General features: G+C 44.3%; 1 protein-coding gene across 6 annotated transcripts in view; it reads right to left on the bottom strand.

The window, feature by feature from the left end:
• The window catches only part of AMOT (angiomotin), a 63760-nt gene that overhangs the window by 25029 nt on the left and 19723 nt on the right, over positions 1–19008 (bottom strand). For all 6 annotated transcript variants that reach the window (XM_067023047.1, XM_067023046.1, XM_059050332.2 and 3 more), the window contains 4 exons: positions 13660–14146; positions 8482–8626; positions 7561–7653; positions 4767–4912 (listed from right to left, as the gene is read on the bottom strand). In XM_067023047.1, coding sequence (XP_066879148.1) covers positions 4767–4912; positions 7561–7653; positions 8482–8626; positions 13660–14146 — 871 coding nt within the window. The remainder of the gene's footprint in view (positions 1–4766; positions 4913–7560; positions 7654–8481; positions 8627–13659; positions 14147–19008) is intronic.

Genomic DNA, 19008 nt, shown 5'->3' with positions numbered 1-19008 from the left:
ATCCATCATAACTATTGGATGAGTTTTACCTATACCGACAATATCCTACTGTTTGAGGATTATTCTGGATTAGACATATAAATGTCTATGCCTAGGACATTTTCTTCTAATATTGGGAAAGAAGGAGACTAGTTATGGTGCTGTGTGGATAGCTGTGATAGCAGAAAATGATGTATCTCTAAAACCAAAGAGACAAATCAAATAAATGGCAAGAGATCTAGAAATAAGAAAAAATATGAACCATGAAGAATAATGGTGGAAATGAAGTGAAACAATATGAATTTAGTTTTGGAGAATTGAGAGGAGTGGCAAAATGACTCTGGAAAATGCACCGCCACTAAAAGTGTTCACTGCAACGTCTAAATGTCTGCACCAGACGTTGCAGTTGAGAAAAGGTTAACACTTGGGTCCTTTTTTCCCCTGAATCTCTGTGGCTGTCAATCTAGCCTAAAGCCAAAGAACAAGGCTCACTGGCTCTTTCTGCCAGCCCTCCCACATTCCGCTCTATCCCTTCCTATGCACTCTGCTCAGTAAGCAGCCCACCCGCAGCATCTTCCCTCTTTGATCTTGCCAGGGCCTTTTTCCCACCATCCCTGAAACAATTACCCAAGCAGTGGCTCAGCTCTGGATCATCATAAGACAGCAGCCGGCCAGAAGCCTGGGCTGCCTTGAACCTTGTGAGTGGATATGCCAGGCATCTGTCAAAACTCTCCAGTGAGGTCAAATTAGTGGGGGGCGGAGGGAGGTCTCTTTGAATGGGAGAATACCATGGTTGCTGTAGGACACAGAATTCTTTTGACTTGGAGTTTAATGAACCTCCACTTCAACAGGACCTACGTGTCCCGAAAGATAAGGGCAGGGATGGAAAGGCACCATTTACGCCAGCCAGCTGCCTGCCGCATAAGCTGTAGATTGGTGGCAAGACCTGGATTATAGTGAATCACCAAAAAGCAGGTCTGCTCTTTATGAGATATGCTCTTTAGAGTGCTATCCCCTTCCCAGCAAGATACCATATCCCTCTATGTCAGCAGAGCAGGGTCCGTGAGAGAATCTGTGCTGAACTTGGAAGAGGAAGGAAGTTGTGATTGCAGGAGAAAGTTCTCTGTAAGCCTGAGGCACCATTTCTGTATAGAGCTTAGAGCACAGTGAATGTTGAGTGTCACGGGCAAAAGACTTAATAGGATTAGAAAGATGGAATGGATTTTAGGGAAAGTATCTAAATGAGGACGTTGTAAAGAGAAAGACATAAATATATGCAAGAGTCTTCAGACCATTAAAGTAGTCATAACCGTTCCCTAACCATCTTTTTTTTTTTATTGAGATATAAATGACTTGTAACATTACATGAGTTTCCTCTCACTGTTGTGGCCTCTCCCGCCGCAGAGCACAGGCTCTGGACGCGCAGGCTCAGCGGCCATGGCTCACGGGCCTAGCTGCTCCACGGCATGTGGGATCTTCCCGGACCGGGGCACGAACCCGCGTCCCCTGCATCGGCAGGCGGACTCTCAACTACTGCGCCACCAGGGAAGCCCTACCTGACCATCTTGATGCAACGCAAAATAGTTAAACCTGAGTGGCCTTGCACTTAGTAGGCTAAGAAAATACCCCCTAGAATAAAGGCTTAATTTGGGAAGGTTCCCCTAATTCTCATTTGCTAAGTAGACTATAGAGGTTTTCCCTAGAAGAACTTCTAAGGAAAATGCATGGTGCCATTTGTAAGCCATAACTAAATGATCTGTTTCTATGAGACATAGGCAGGCATCTGACATATCCCTCTGCCTTCCAACATGACATGACTTGAGCCATCTCCAACAGATAGAGGGATATATTTTCTATTTGTGAATACTCTTATTGCTTTAGAAATGCTCACTAATTTTGTGAAGGAATCACAACGAAGAAACCTTACTAGATTAGTTCCAGGGCTACCTACTCACCTTAAATACCTCCTAAATGTTCTGTACTTAAAAATTTTACCCCAGGATAAATGAGACCTAGTGGGGGTTGAGTCACAGCAAAAAAGCAAAACTTCAGTTATCAATTCCTGTCTTTGAAGATAAGGGAAAGGAATGTTTTCCTTTGAATATTATGGAGGAGATAGGAAAAATACCACCCAGGAGCAGACACAGCTCTGATAGACTACTAAAATGAAAAGGAAAATAGGAATCTGTGGATTTTCCCTGAGATGTGGTTTCAAGCCCCTATATGTGCTAGAGGTGATCTGGCTTAAGAGACTAGAAGGCATTACATGGCCTCTGCCTCTGATTCCACCGGGTAGAAGCTTGCTCTCCCCATCAAAGGTTCCGCCTCCTTTAGCAACAGCAACTCAGAATTTCCCAACAGCTAGACTACATGCAAAAGAACAGGTTGGATGAGGACTAAAAAATTAACAATAATTGATGAGTTCATGTGAGATATCTCTGACCACTAGATGCCATCATTCAATCCTACCCCAATATTTAGAGCTTCTTCTTTATATTGTAAATCTACATATTTTGGAGCAGGGCCTTGGAAAATGACTAAAAATCTCTGGAACAAATTCCCAGAAAAGCCTCAGAAGTCTGAAGCCAGAAATATATGTCAGGCAACTGTTTCAGTGAGGGCTACCCGGTGGGAACTACAGATTAAGATCCTCTCCATACAAGTATACTATTTCCATGATTAACAACCAGTTACCACTGAGCCCTCAGATACTGCAAACCAAGATGGTTGCAGAATCTTTGTTTCCATTTATCTCCAACTGGATGGGCACCCTTCCAGGAGGGGCAGTGGGGCTGTTTATATACCCCAATCTCAAAGCAGTCCAGACAAGCTTCTCATAGTCTGTTGAAAAACAGGGGTCCAATGGGTAAAGCAATTTCTTTTCAAATTAAAAGATGCAGAGGTTACTAAATCTGAACAGGCGCCCACATTTTCTTTTTGGGAGTGGAACCAAAGGATGATTCAGACGGAGAGACAGGCAGCAGGGTCTAGGGAATGAAGAGTCATGAGATTCCAGTTTTATTCCTGGCTCTGCCCAAGACTTGCCATGTGACCACCAGCAAACTACTTCTCAGCGGGTCTCTCAGTTTTCCCTTCTCTAAAAGAATACAGTCTTATCCCCGTCCTGTAATTTACTCTGTCATTTCCTTGCAAAAAGGGAAAAGAAGGGAATATATGAGGTATGGCGAAGGGCTGGCTAAAGGGTGTGCTAAGATCTTAAGACCTGGACACCAAGCATGTACAAGTATCCCTCATTTTCAATAAAGCAACTTGGCAGTATTTCTGATCTAGACAACTGATGAAGCAGAACATCAGCCTGATTTTATACAACCTGAAGTTTAACAATTAAGCAGTTCAGGTTAAAGGACATCATAGGTTAGATGGCATCACGCACTAGAAAAGCATGAGCCCACAATATAGCTCCAACAAGTGTGTTAACACCCACAAAAGAAATCAAAGGATATCTATAAGTCAGGAGATCTTTAAGAACTAGACATTCTTACTAAGGGAGAAGAAGCAGGCAATGAATGAAAGTAGGAAAGATACCTCACCTGCAATAGCCAGAATGCTCAAGGTTTGGTCACTAAACACTTTTTTGTAATCTCAAGTTTATAAAGATTTCAGCTTCTTATAATGGAGGCTATTTTTTTTTCTTTTAAAACAATTCCAATTTTAGAATAGACAAGTCAGTGAGATGTGAAATTTTCTTTACCAAGTTACATTTTAGCATCATTTTCTTGCTGGAATATACCCATTCCCTGAAGTGCATAACATCTAAGACCTAGTAGTACTCCAATACAATGACAACTGACATCCAAGATTAATGAATGACAGGCCAGCAGCAAAGTTCCCTCTATTTCATATAAACACAGCTTAGTGTTGCAATTGAGTAACATCTACATTGAGAGTAATCAGATACATATTAATCAGATGCTTAGTAGTTTGGGGGCCCCTGCATTTGTCAAGGAAAGGCTCCATCCTTACACACAAGTAACTGAGAACTTCACCCTACCACATACCTACATTCCAGAACCTAGCCAGTAAGAGCCAGGGCAGAGCTCTTGGCCTACCATAAACTGTAAATGGTCCTTGGATCCCATCCTGTGCCAGGCACCCCAAGATCGCTTCTATTCAAAAATCAATCTGCAAAATAAATACAACAAGAGGCATAGCCCTCAAGATTCATTTTTTTGCCTGAGAGGACCAACTTCCCACTGAGCATGGGGAGACAAGGACCATTCTGATTTCAACATCCTTGGAGTACCTTAAAATATCCAGAATCATTTTCTAGCCCTTCCAAAATAAAGCTTTAAAGCCCTGTAAGAGCAGGACTATATATACATACATATATATATATGTATGTGTATGTTTGTGTGTGTGTATATATATACATACACACGTGTACATATGTAAGTGTATATATATATATATATATATATATATATATATATAATCTGTCATAGGCTTAATTTAAGGCAGTGCTAGGTACACAGTCAGAACTTAGGGAAGGCGGGTGGTTAGCTTATTATATGAATGAGCAAATGAAAATTTATCCTTGACCTTGGTGACTTTCTATTCTGGAGCAAAAGGAAGGAACTTGAAGAGAAGAAAAAAGAAATCAAAGTCTACTCACATCAGCACAGTTATAACTAGAAGTAGCAGATGGCACCTTCCTGTTGGGGGATGATGCAGCTGCCAGTTCACCAAAGTGGGGGGCCCCCAGTGCCCTTGGTTTCCCAGCTCTTCTACCCTCAGGCTCATATGCTACCCGAGGAAACTACACATACCTCTTCCTCCAGCTTTACCACCTTGGCCTGGGCGTTGCTCAGGGCCTGGTCTCGGATTTCAATGTGTCGCCTTTGGTCCTCGTTGGTAGAACGGGCAGTGGCCAGCTCCGCTTCCAGTTTCTCTTTCTCCCGCTGGCTCTCCTTATCTATCAGGACATGAAATATCAATACTGCCATTCCAGAGCTAGCTCAAAACCTTACCTGAGCAAAACTGAATCATACCCACTACTAGACGTTCTAGTGTTCTCACACACAGCCCAAGAACCAGGACACCAAGATCTGGACTCCTATCACTGGCTCTACCACTAACTTGCTCTATAAATTCAGAAGTCACTTAACAATGGTGGTTGTGCAGAAGCAGTGAGAAAATATATGTAAAAAGTGTTGTGGAAAGTATTATACAAAGAAGAATATACACACATACACATACACACACACATATGTCAGAAGAACAGGTGGGCTTATCTCCTCAATTTTATTTCTTCAGTCTTGTCTTGGCTAATGAGCAATTGAGCCTCCACAAATTTTCCCCATTGTTTCCTCATGACAATATATTAAATCAATATAAATATGGTATTTCATAAAATGCATAAAACCACAAATCCCACCCTTTACTCACTAACATGATTTTCTAACTGAGATCAATCCACGATCACATTGTAGCTACAGATGACCATGACACATGTAGTTATGCCTCATGCCTTTCTAGGTCCCTCCCCTTTTAACTAGGACAGACCTCATACCAGAAACTCAAATGAGCGGTTTTGATTCTCATTGGGAGGTAGAGTGCCCTTCCTCTCAAGACACTGATACATAAGTTTGTAGGAAAGACTTCAATAGGACAGCCTCACCTTCCTTCCCACTCTGACTTTATATATCTATTCAGATGTACCTTGGGAAGAAATAAACATTTGTTGAATACTTATTGCATACCGAGTATTGTACTAACTTAATCCTCAGAACAACCATACACGGCAGGTGTTCTATTATTCTCTTCTCCATCGTGCATATAAGAAAACAGAGCCTCTGAGGGCTTGAGTAACTTGCACCAGGTCCCACAATTGGAGAGCAAGCAGTGGAGCCTACACTTAAGGCCAGGTTGTTCTAAGCTTTTTGTACTGTACCACACTGCCTTCTCCTAGGATTGCGTTGGTCTGGCCTCTCCAGGGGGCCTTTTCAAGAGGGCTTTCTTGGTTCCTGACATACTTCCAACCATGTGGCGCCCTGTTGATGCCCAAAGGCAAAAGAAATTAAAGTCATGTCCTCTTCCCTGCCTACTAGGTAGAGTTTGACGCCCAAAGGCAGAAGAAATTAAAGTCATGTCCTCTTCCCTGCCTACTAGGTAGAGTTTGACGCCCAAAGGCAGAAGAAATTAAAGTCATGTCCTCTTCCCTGCCTACTAGGTAGAGTCCACTTTTCCCTTCTAGAACCATGTGACAGTCTTTCACCCTGCTGTGAATACAATTTGACCTACTAAATTACCACATTTTATAAACCAGCAGCAGAACTCCTAGGACACCTGAAATACCATCTCCATGCAGGGAGAAGTGTGAAGTAGCAGATCCAGGGCCAAGCATCCATACATTTTCTGTTTTGTTTTATACTGGGAGGCTGCCACCCTCTGCACCAGTGAAGTAGCTTCCAAGGTAACTGTGACACTGCAAAAGCCACTTCACAACAATTTACACTAAGCACTGATGACACCAGAAAAACTACATTCCTTTCTCTAAGACATACTGACAGAGGAACAGGAGGCTCAGGGAAATGAGGAAGAAAAAAAAAAGCTCTAGTTCTAAAGCCAAAGCACAAGAGAGCAACCCAGGAAGGGAGGGAGATATTGTTAAGTGAAGATCAAACAACTTGTAAAAGCTGACTGGAAGCCGCATGGAATGACTTGAAAGGGTCATGTGGAGGCCCAGCAAAGATGGGGACTGACAAGTTCCCATCAAGCACTCCTCCAGCTGGGAACCACACTGGTGGAGGCTAGGGGTAGGGGACACCAACTATGGGCATCTGCAGGAGTCAGGGTAGATCATCTGTTTCCCCCGAAATTCACTCTCCCTATGGACTCAATCCACTGTGTAGTTTTTATTGCTGGTTTTACTGTGGCAGTTGGAAAGAATGAGGCATTGTCTAGCTGGGTGGAGTCCATTAGGGACTCTATAAAGAAGAGGATTAATTCATTGTCAGGGTCCTAGGAGTATTTCCAGACAAAGGAAACACTATTAGGAGGAAGACATAGCTCTGCCCTCCCCCACACCCTCCAACTCCACACCAGAGTCAGTAGTTGAGGCCTTAGCAGTGGTCTCCGTCCAGCTACCCTTGCAATCCCCCAACATGGAATGATATGATATAATACAGGGTGTTTAAGGGAGCCCCAGGTACAAGTTGGGTATTCTAAGCACTAATCATCGATCCTGCATGTTAATCCCATCTCTTCCGGAGCCAACACATGGAGCCTTCAATGATAAATCCCTTCAATATTAAGGGACCCCAAGTTTATCAAGGTCCTTTTCAGCTAGCATGACAAAAAGCAGGGATTCCAAGGGGCTTCTCTGTTTCAATACAGAAGGATTTATGTTGATGTGACTAGATGTTGCGGCAAGCAGCCTTCTTGGCCGGAAGGAAAAGAACACAGTCTCCCAACTTCATGCTTGAACAGGAAAAAGAATCCTTAGATGACATTTCACTCTGCCCTGGCTGTTCTAGAAGGCTAAATAGAACTGTGTAACCTTTTCATACACCTCACTCCCACCCACATATTAAAACCTGCTGCTGAAGCTTTCAGACTTACTTTTTGCAAAGAGCTGAGAGATGGTTTTTCTGGTGTCTTCTGACCCCTCATATTCCTTCTCTGCAAGCTGCTTGTTGGCCGTCTCTAGACGCTCTGTGGAATTTGGAGACAATCAACAGGGCCCTATGGACAAACTTCTAAGCATATGCTATTTGCCCTCCAAACAGTGATCTTGGGCAAAACAAGCCTGTCTCTTCTTGTTACACAAGAAGGGGTGACACAGATATAGGTCTGCAAATGTGGATCCCAAAACAATACTAGACCATGACGGGGAAGGAGGAGGTGAGTACTTTAATACTTTCACTCCTCACTGACAAAACCTTAGTGCAGATTTCTAAATTCCAACCAAGGAATCCATCCCTGAATATATGATAGCTTTCATTCACCAGGAAAAAAAATCATCAAAGTTATTATAAAATCTTTAAACCTGGAAAAGGAAGAGAGGTAACACAGACTATGGGGACAGGCCAAGTGGGTCCAGGAGACCCGGGAGGGATACTGTCTGATTCACACATCAGTTCATCCCACTTTGATTAAGAAAGCTTAGGACCAGACACTACTGTAGTCACAAAAACCTAGCCTGGTCTATGTTCTGCAATTTGCTGACTATCCTAGTGGGCTGGACAAGACCTAGAAGCCTCACCATGTGCTCCTTAGCTTAGCCCTTCCTTTCACCATTCTTTTTTAAAAATTGAAGTATAGTTGATTTACAATGTTGTGTTAATTTCTGCTGCACAGAAAAGTATTCAGTTATACGTATTTATATATATATACATTCTTTTTATATTCTTTTCCATTATGGTTTATCACAGGGTATGGAATATACTTCTCTATGCTATAGAGTAGGACCTTGTTGTTTACAGTAGGACCTTATTGTTCCCTTCGTCATCTTGACTGATGCTTCAGATGTGATTCCCTCACCTCTCAGATCCCTGTTGAAGTCATGCATCCTCCGAATCTCGCCCTCAAGCTTGTTTCTCATGGCTTTCTCCAGGGCCTCTCTTTTAGAGGATGACTTCACAAGGTTCTCATATGCCTCTGAGACACGCTGGATTTCTGTCTCCACCTGAACAACAACAAAAATGAAAGGTAGTGATGATGACAGGAAGTTGATGGGGAAGACGATCTGAAAACATATATGTAAATCCTTAATGACAGCTTCTCCCAGGGCTTTACAGATTGCCAGAAGGCAAGCATAACACAGTCAGATGAGAAAAGTTTCCTGGAAGAATTTCTAAGTTCAACTTTGAGCTCAGTAATTAACTCACCAGGTCACGAGATTTCCTCAGGTTAAAAACAAATACATGTTTCTGCCTTCAGAGAAGGTGGTAGGAGAGGATAAATTTAATAAGTATAGTTATAAATGATTTTCCTTTCCGAATAAGAATTTCTTAATTTTGAAAATATTAATAATAATGTATATAGTCATTGCAGAGCTTTCAAAGGGCTTTCATATGTTTATTTCAATCCGGGATGATATTGGCCTACACAAGGGTACCACTCCCCATTTTAGCAGAGAGAAGACTTCAACAGCCTTTTCTAGAGCAAGTCAGTGGCAGAGGTGAACCCTAAAAACCCTAAGCCTCAGACTCATGTAGTTAGTTCAGTTCAATTTAACAAACATTTACCAGGGGCCAAGTATTACAAGAACCCTTAAAGCACTGTAGGGTGTGTAAATATGAATGAGGACATTATAACTGCCCTCAAGAAGCTTTCAGTCTAATCAAGTAAAATAATATAGGGAAAGATACATTATTAAGAAAAGGAGTAAAGTTATAAAGTGTAGGGGAGGAAGAGGTTATTCCTGCTTGGGGGTGAAGTGAGAGAAGAAGAATTTCAGGGAGGAGGTGGCATTTAGAGTAGGATCCTGAAAGCTGGGTCAGATTTCAATGAGCAGAGGTGAGGGGAAGGGTATTCTATTCTGAGTGAGCGAATGCATTCCCAGAATGACCAGTAGTCTCGTTTGGCTGGACACTGTGGGGTACACAGGGGGAAGCTGGTGAGATCTGGCTGCAAAGACAGATTGGAGTAAGATCATAAAAGGGCTTTAATGCTAGGCATTTGGACTTTATCCCGTAGTCAGTGGGAAACCAGAACAGATTTTTTAACAGAAACTCACGATCAGAGTTGTTAACAGAAACTCATGATCAGAGTTGTGTTTTATGACACCCCAGCAAATCTTGTAAAAGGGAACACACACACACACACACACACACACACACACACACACACACACACACACACACACACACACACACACACACACACAAAATCCTCAAAGAGAAAGGGTCCTGCCCTGAATCAGCCCAAGTCAGGAAGAAAATAAGAAAGACTCCAGAGTCTTTCTGGAACCAGTAGAGTTTCATTGCACATATCACAACCACAGAGATATTTGCATATGATTTGTATAAGACAAGTAAACCTCATGGCCTATTAAGCAATTTTCAAATAAAATTTGACTCCTGCAACCATTCTGCATTCCTTCTCAGCTTTCCACTATCCTCCTTAACAAAGCTCAGGGTACTTTATGGGGAGAAATATCAGGCCCCCCGTGGGAGACTCAGAAAAAGGTGGGGTTACCAAACAACTTAGATTCCACCCGTCCCAGCTCCAAAATGATGCCTGAGGCAGCACTGCCTGCAAACAAATGAGGATTACACCACAGAAAAGAGCAGACTTGAGAGTGTTTTTCTCCTTGCAGATGGCACCAAGATAGCAGCACAGAAGGTGAAAACTGGTGAATGGCATTTAGAGACAAGATCTGCAAGGCCTGAGCCTGATAAAGCTTTTGCATGAAATTCAAGTGCTCAGTAGAGAAAATACACATTTCCATTTGAAAGAGCAGGCTTGGTATTGGTCTGCTCTGGGCAGCCTTTAGGGTACAAGGCTTTCCAATGCCCCACAGAATGCCACACCTGGAAGGCAGTCCTCATTTTTTGTTTGTTTGTTTATGGTTTTTTATTGAAGTATATTTGATGTATAATATTATATGTTACAGGTGTACAATATAGTGATTCCCAATTTTTAAAGGTTATACTCCATTTATAGTTACTATAAAATATTGGCTATATTCCCTGTGGTGTACAATATATCCTTGTAGCTTTTAAAAAAAAAATTTATTTATTTTATTTATTTTTGGCTGCTTTGGGTCTTCGTTGCTATGTGCGGCCTTCTCTAGTTGTGGTGAGCAAGGGCTACTCTTCTTTGTGGTGCGTGGGCTTCTCACTGCAGTGGCTTCTCTTGTTGCAGAGCATGGGCTCTAGGCACGTGGGCTTCAGTAGTTGTGGCTCACAGGCTCTAGAGCACAGGCTCAGTAGCTGTGGCTCGCGGGATTAGCTGCTCCGCAGCATGTGGGATCTTCCTGGACCAGGGCTCGAACCCATGTCTCCTGCGGTGGCAGGCAGATTCTTAACCACTGCACCACCAGGGAAACCCTGTAGCTTATTTTATACACAATAGTTTGTACCTCCTAATCCCCTACCTCTATCTCTCCGCTCCCCCTTCCCCTCTCCCCACTCTTAACCCCAGTTTGTTTTCTGTATCTTTGAGCCTGCATCTTTTTTGTTATATTCACTAGTTGGTTTTGTTTTTTAGATTTCACATATACGTGATAATGTACAGTATTTGTCTTTCTCTGACTGATTTCACTAAGCATAATACCCTCCAAGTCCATCCATGTTGCTGCAAATGGCAAAGTTTCATTCTTTTTTATGGCTGAGTAGTATTCCATTGTGTGTGTGGGGGGGTATACATACCACATCTTCTTTATCCATTCATCTGTTGATGGACAGTTAGCTGGCCTTCATATCTTGGCCATTGTAAACAATCTTGCTATGAACATTGGGATGCATGTATCTTTTTGAATTCGTGTTTTTGTTTCTTTCGGATATATACCCAGGAGCAAAGTTGCTGGGTCATATGGTAGTTCTAGTTTTAGTTTTTTGAGAAACTTCCATGCTGTTTTCTACTGTCACTACACCAATTTACATTCCCACCAATAGTGTACAAGGGTTCCCTTTTCTCCTCATCCTCGTGGAAGGCTGACCCTTTACTCAAGCTGTTCAGAGGACTCTTTCAAGATGTTGTATTGATCCTTTCCCTACCCTCTTTGTAGATACTGTTCCCTCCAAAAGGGCAAGTTGTACATCTGTCAACAGGACCTTCCAGGAAAAGAAGTCACAGAAGGGCGTATCCATTGGTTTGGTCTGTGGGCAGTGGAGAGGAAGGATGGTGGTGGGTTTCCAGACTTATTCTGTCTATTTATTCCCCTCATGAGCCTTGGGCCTTCTTCTTTGTTCTAGCACCAGCTGATATCTACCTTATTCTCCCCACTTTCCTTGTCCTCTTCTCCCCACCTGTGCCTCTAATGCACTGCAGCACTGGGACAGCGTTCACTTCTCCCAACACTCAAGCTGTCCCGATTACGCTTGGTTGAGGCATCTTTCCCCATACTGGGGAACAAAACCACAACCCAAGTCCTATTCTGCTCCACTTCCCTGCCACCCACCCTCCCCCTCAAAAAAACATTCACCATCCTCTGGCAAAGAGAGGCTGCAGAAGATCTGGGTCCATCCTTTGTTTACTGCATCAAAGATGGGGCCAGGGCCACCATGAATAGAGAGTTTAGGGAGCGGTGTCAACTGTTAAACCTAATCAGTCAATGGGCCAGTCTGCTTCTAGTGTGTGAGTATGATTAATTTATTGTACAAATGTGATGGGGGGGCAGGTATGAGAGGAGGGAGAGAATGTTAAATTGTGGGCAAGCTGGGAAGAAACATTTCTTACCCAACAACCCCCATCCAGACTTGGGAACATTGGGTAGGTGGTAAGCATTTTTTGCTACATAAAAATACTTAGCTGATAGTAAGCCCTCCTCTTCATTAGGACCCAGATCTGGTGTTTACATATTGCCAGCTTCATTCAGGCCCCTGAAATTTCCACTCCTGGGTGTCTCCTAAGGACAGAGTTGCTGAACAATACCAGGCAACATTCCTTCCCTCCTCCACCTTCACCCTCACCTCCCTGAACAGTCTGCATTGTTGGGAGATCAAACCACAGGAGCTCCACAATGACAAAAGCTGTAAAGAGGCTGCCAAAGGCATAACCCCATTCACCAACAGCCACTGGAAGCCAAGAGGTAAGGTTCCTAGCTTAGGGCACTCAAGAGCTAAAGTCCCAGCTGCAGTAGACTCAGGAGGGGCCCAGGAAAGAACGTGAACTTGGGACATACACTCCTTTTGCTACTTCCTCAGCCTAGGGCTGTCACCTGTCACCCAGCTGTGGTGCTAAGCCTCTCCTGCCCCGCCACACACGCCAGAGAAAGAGAGTAGATGTTGAATTTGATCTGCAGGGAAGGACCAAAGCAAGAAGAGGGAAAAGGAAAGGGTGTTGAAAAAGGGTTACTGTGAGAACTGCCACTCGGAAAAGTACTCTAAGCCCTTTCCAGAACAAGGCAGGGCAGGATCTAACTTCAGTGGTGAGATTCTTCTGGGAACTGTGGGTTTATATTTAACATTCAAAATCAGTATTTGGGAAAATATAATCAAAAGGAAAAGTCTTTATGCTGGCAGGTCCTTCACCTACACAGACCTCTCCAGTGTTCTTGACCTTCTGAAGCAGTTTCTCTGCCTTTTGTAATTCTCAAACACTCAATTAAGCTTTCTTGAGGGCTACAGTGTCTGCGAGATGTTACTTCTGCTAGAAAGACAGGCAGAAGGCTTTTCCAAAGTTTGCTCCATCTATAACCTTGAAATATAAGAATCCTGAAGACGCGCCCATAAGTCATGCAGGGACCCACAAGTGGAGACTTTTACATCGATATTAAACCAATAAGATGGGACTTCCCTGGTGGCGCAGTGGTTGAGAGTCCGCCTGCCGATGCGGGGGACGCGGGTTCGTGCCCCGGTCCGGGAAGATCCCACGTGCCGCGGAGCCGCTGGGCCCGTGAGCCATGGCCGCTGAGCCTGCGCGTCCGGAGCCTGTGCTCCGCAACGGGAGAGGCCACAGCAGTGAGAGGCCCACGTACCGCAAAAGAAACAAAAACAAAAAAAACCAATAAGATTTCAAAAAGACTCAAATATCCCCATACGGGGGCCTCACCTTCTGCAGTCTCGCCACCTTCTCGTAGCATCCTTCCAACTCCTGCCGCAAGTTCCGGTTCTCATCTGAGAGAATCTCAACCATCTGCTGGGCTCTGGAAACAATGGCAAAAGGGTCGGCTGGCATTGGCTGATACGAAGCAGACGACTGCTGAGCCCGAGGCATAGCTGAATAGGCTTCTCCTGGCTGCTGCTGCTGGTGATGGTGGTGATGGTGTGGCTGCGGCTGCGGCTGACTCAGGCCAGGCTGGGGGAGACGGTAATGATCCCCCTGGTGAGCCTGGTTAGCAAGGAAATGCTGCTGTGGCCTAGGCAGGTGAGCTGAGTGGTCTCCTTGGTTTGGAACCAAGGGGTGTTGGGCAGGAGACAATCTAGTGGACGGTGGAGATTGCAGCAAGGGTAAGGAACCCCCAGACGTGAGGGAAGAAGTAGGGCTGTGAGGCTGAGAGTTCCGGGCTGACAACGGCAATGAGATGTCCTGCGTTGGCCTGGAAAACATGGAGGGTGTGCTCAGGTTAAGCTCCCTCTAAAGGCACTGGGGGAGGGGCTTCCCTGGTGGCACAGTGGTTGAGAATCCGCCTGCCGATGCAGGGGACGCGGGTTCGTGCCCCGGTCCGGGAGGATCCCGCAGGCCGCGGAGCGGCTGGGCCCGTGAGCCATGGCCACTGAGCCTGCGCGTCCAGAGCTTGTGCTCCGCAGTGGGCAGTGAGAGGCCCGCATACCACAAAATAAATAAATTAATTAAATAAATAAAATAAAAATAAAGGCACTGGGGAGGGGGGCACAAGAAAGGGAGACGAGGAGGCTCCCAGGGCCCCCAGGTAGCTGAGAAATGAGGAGCAGGAAGGGTTAGACTTACAGGGTCCTGTGAACACCTGACCAACAGAAGGGTGATCCCACGCAGGATGGAACCAGATGATCTCAAAGGTTACTTTGTGAAAATCTAAGTGATGCATCCTTGTACACTAGTTATTCAAGGGGAAGCATTTCAAATTTGTCTTCAACTAGGTAATTGTCACCTCAGGATTTTAAACTAACCCTTTGCTGGCATTCTATATGTGGCCCAGCACACAGAAAGAGTCACAGTTAGAAAGTTCGTTCCACTTGCGCAGAAGGAAACGGCAAACCGTCATCAAAAGAACCCTTCATCGTGTTATCTGCAATTCTCCTGGATAATTCACATAGTCACAAAAAATTACTTGAGGATATATAGATACTTATTACGTTAGAGACACCAAATAATTATTGTTGATTACAGGTAATAATTGAATGATGCCTTTTAGCAGCAATAATCCCAAGGTTTGGAGGGGATTACAGGCAACACTACCATACTATTTTTGACTTAACTGAATCACAGAATGTAAGGACTGGAAAGGCCTTAAGGAAATCCTTTAGTCCAACTCTGTCATTGGACAGAGGTGGAAACTGAGGTACAGAGAGAGGAAGTGATCTGCCAAATATTACAGAGTGAGTTAGTGGCAGTTCTATGGTACAGCCTAAGTCCCATTTTCTGGCTCTTTCCACTACTATAATGCAATGATTTCCACTGATGTTCAGATTCCCAGTCTATCGCTTATAAAAAGTTCTAGAAAGAGAACTTGGTACGTGGTTTAGTGTGACTCTTCCATTTTCGTACCTAATACTGGACTATCAGCCTTTAAGGGAAACAATCAGAGTATGCAGATGGATCACTTCTACCATCACCACGACCAGGAAGAATATGTCGGTATACACTGAAAACAAAATAACTTGTTCACCCCCCAGCCCATACCCAGCTACCCTCATATACTTCCACATCCTGTGGATGCCTGTCCTACAGTTGATATTTCTCAATCCAGGGAAGACAGATGGCTAAGAGCACAGGATCCGGATCCCAACAGAGTTTGGAGACCTTTCCTACTGCTTACTAGCTGTGTAACCTTGCTCAAGTTACTTCATCTGCATGAACCTATTTTGTTCCCGAGGTCACAAATGAATTACAAAAATACTGGACTCTTCTTCGTTTTGAGCTCCATAGGAATTACAAAGAGCCTCATATCTACCTCCCAATGAGAATGGTTGACCCTGTTAGTGATTTTACTTATGGGATATCCACTTAATCTTTGCACTAAATTGCATAAAATTTGTGGTGAAACTGGGACGAATCACCAGGAGCAATTAACTTTTAACAGGCATTCCAGATGCTAAAGCACATCCCTCCCACACATACTCCAGTTGTCATTACTGTTCATTTATCTCTCTCTACAAGAGATCCTCACTATGAGGGATTTTTACAGCTACAAAACCATTCCAAACACTTGCTCACAGATATCCAATAACCCAGATGTTCGCCAGAGCCCTCAAACCTGCTCAAGCCGAAGGTTGTCTCTCATCCCCATCAATGCGTCTGGTGTACCCACATTCTTCCAATTTCACACATCTGTCACTATAAATAATTGTTGAATATTGAAGAGGGAAAAGTTTTTGTAGACAGAAGAATTTACACGGTTTTTATGATTACAACTGGAAAGTTGCTACCATACATAACCGTTATGTCGAAGAGCTCAAAGCACTCATTCAATCAAAAACCTGGGAGCTGTTTATAAACTTATTTGGGGGGGAGTCTTTCTGCATTTTTCATGATGTGGATCTTCAGTTTCCTCAGAAGTAAAATGGACTATGTGCTTTCCTTCCACTTCTAGTAAGAGCTATTATAATTTATATATATCCCTAGAGTTAAAGCATGATGTCCTGGGATTTGCTGGGGCTTTTGTATATCTTGAGCAGAAAAGAGGGGCTTAAATTTCATGTTCTTCAATCCAGCTTTCAAATTTTAAGGGGTAAATGACCATATTAACCTTCATCCTCAGTGCCATGATTTGGAAACCCAAGGCCCGGGAGGTGTTCTCTTTTTAAAGACTGAATGCCCAGTTGTGAACTGGGCCTCCTTCCCACAGCTCCCCTGGGTCCCATCAGCAACCCAGATGTCTCTCTCAAACACACCGGCCACTGGCCTCCCTCCTGAAAGGCCCCTCCATGCCCTGGACAGAACATGGCCTCCCAGGGGCCTCGGGAAAGGAGAGAACACAAGGTCTCTGGGAGGAGGTCTCCAGAGTAGGATAAGCTCAGGATGGCAGTGGCCCCGGCCACGACTCTGGGCTCTGCCTAAAGATAAGTGGAGAAAAAGCAGCTGCCCCTTGGGTTCCCCAGGCTGGAAAAGGGAGCAGATTTCAGTGCACCGTGATGTTGGGAAAACCAACGCAGTCCGTCCCTGGCAGGTTTGCAAACACAAAGCAAGGTTTGGGCAGTCTCAAAAGGAGAGAAAGCCCTCCAGCCAACGAACTCCATCTGGACTCCGGCATCCGCCCACCATGAAAAAGTAGGACAGTATTAACACTCCTGTGAATTTCCCCCTGAGAGAAGGGGACTGAGGAATGAGGGGAGTGGGAGCAAGCTGGGGGAATGTCAGAGGAAGCAAAACTACACTCAAGATTAAAAAATAATCAGAGTAATAGTAATAATAAAGGTGGCAGCTGGGTGAGTGGCACACTCCCCAGGTCCTTCCACTGCACAGCAGCAGGAATCTCTCCCCACTGACACATTAACCAGGAACAACAAGCCGCCTGTAGATAACACAATCACATGATCCCATGGACGCCCTGACCTGCCTCCCTGCCCCTTCCATCCCTTCATCCTTCTCCTTCCTAAGACAACCTGGGCCCCAGGTGCTCTGCAGAAAAGAAGACCTGACAGACACGCAGGGCAGAGGCCAGTGTCCAAAATCAGCATCTCCTCAAAGCCGGGGGAAATCCCTCCCAGAGACAGCTTGTGAGGACACAAAGGGAAAGCAAAAGCAGATCCATCGAGCTGACACAGCAACTTCCACCCTGCCACCTCTCTGACTGGAGCCCCTGCCCTTCCCAGACACACAGCCCCCCCCCACACACACACCCAATGCACACTATACACTCCTGGCCTACACGTGTGCAAGCCCGCACATGCACACTCTCACCAGAGCAGGTGCCAACAGCCTGGAACCCAATTTATTCTCCCCACAGAAACTGTGCCTTTCCCAGGCTCTGTGATGGTTACTCTCTGAATCCTGGAGAGGGCTGCAAATTCCTGATTGTTTCTCTTGCACAACCAGCTCCGCTGTGAACTACAGAGTTAGGTCACCCTTAGATTCCACTAAAAAAGGATTTCAAGAAACCTCAGATCTGGGCACGATTTCAACAATTGAAAGGAGGTGGCTGCTTTACAAACAGAAAGGATTTAATTTTTAAAAGCGGTTGATAAATGTATAAACCCCGGATGCAGAAAAGGCTCAGCACTTAGAAAGACAAAGATTCAGAAAAGTTTTAATTCTTCAGATGGCTTGGCCTTGTTTCCCATCTGGAGTTCTGGGCATTCAGGATATTTATTTTTTAAGTGGGGAGGAGGGCATAGGGAAGATGAAGTAATAAAAAAGACTTTATAACATTTTGTTCATTTTAACAGCAAATCTCTAGCATTTCACCGTACCTCTAAAGGCCAACAAAGGTTTTTTGAACAACAATTTGTTCAAAGAGCTTACTCTGAATCTTGATCTGTAATTTGTGGATTAAGAACGAAGGATTTTGTCTTCTAATCGTTTGGTGGTAGCGGCAATTACTTGGAAAGGTACTCACAAACTGTCCAGCTAGTTGGTTAAAGGAAATAAAGGAGGAAAAATGTGCCACCACCTAAAAATGGTATACTTACGGAAAGCAATTCAAGGACCTCCCCTTGCCAGTAATTTGTCAATAGGTGCCACACCCTCACCCCAGGCTCTGCAAAAATTTTATTGCCAGAGTTTGTCTGCTGCAGACCCAGAGCTCACAAAGAGCATCTTCTGGTTAGGACTGTCTTAGGCTTGATTATTCTTTGAGCATATCAAGCACCCTATTCCTCTCCCATAGAGGAAAAATTAAAAAACTGTTCCAGCAAACCTGTGTATTAAAATACCGCTCAAGAGAGGGTAATCAGCGTGGAATCTACTGCTTTGGGGAATAGAGCGAGAGAGCCACAGATAACATAGGAGGGAGGAAAAAATACAAATACCTTCCGGATAAATATATGCAGCTAAGTTTCTCTGGTGGTTTAATCAGTATGAGGAGGAAAAAAAAATCTCTCTTTGGGCTCCTTAATATTTTTTTAGGCAGATCAAAGGGCTTTTCTATCTAGCTTCAAACACTGTGGGAGTCATTTCAGATCACAAACAATGCTGGTGAATGAGTTCTGAAAATAGCTTTCCTGGGAAGGCGGGCCATGTGTTGAGCGGGGCTCAACACCCCAGCCAACACACTCCCCTCCCGCAAGGCAATACACTTACAGCCCACTCACATACAGGAGG

This window comes from Kogia breviceps, chromosome X (genome assembly GCF_026419965.1).
Source record: "Kogia breviceps isolate mKogBre1 chromosome X, mKogBre1 haplotype 1, whole genome shotgun sequence".
NCBI classification, from domain to species: Eukaryota; Metazoa; Chordata; class Mammalia; order Artiodactyla; family Physeteridae; genus Kogia; species Kogia breviceps.
This window is presented reverse-complemented; position numbering and strand designations above follow the sequence as displayed.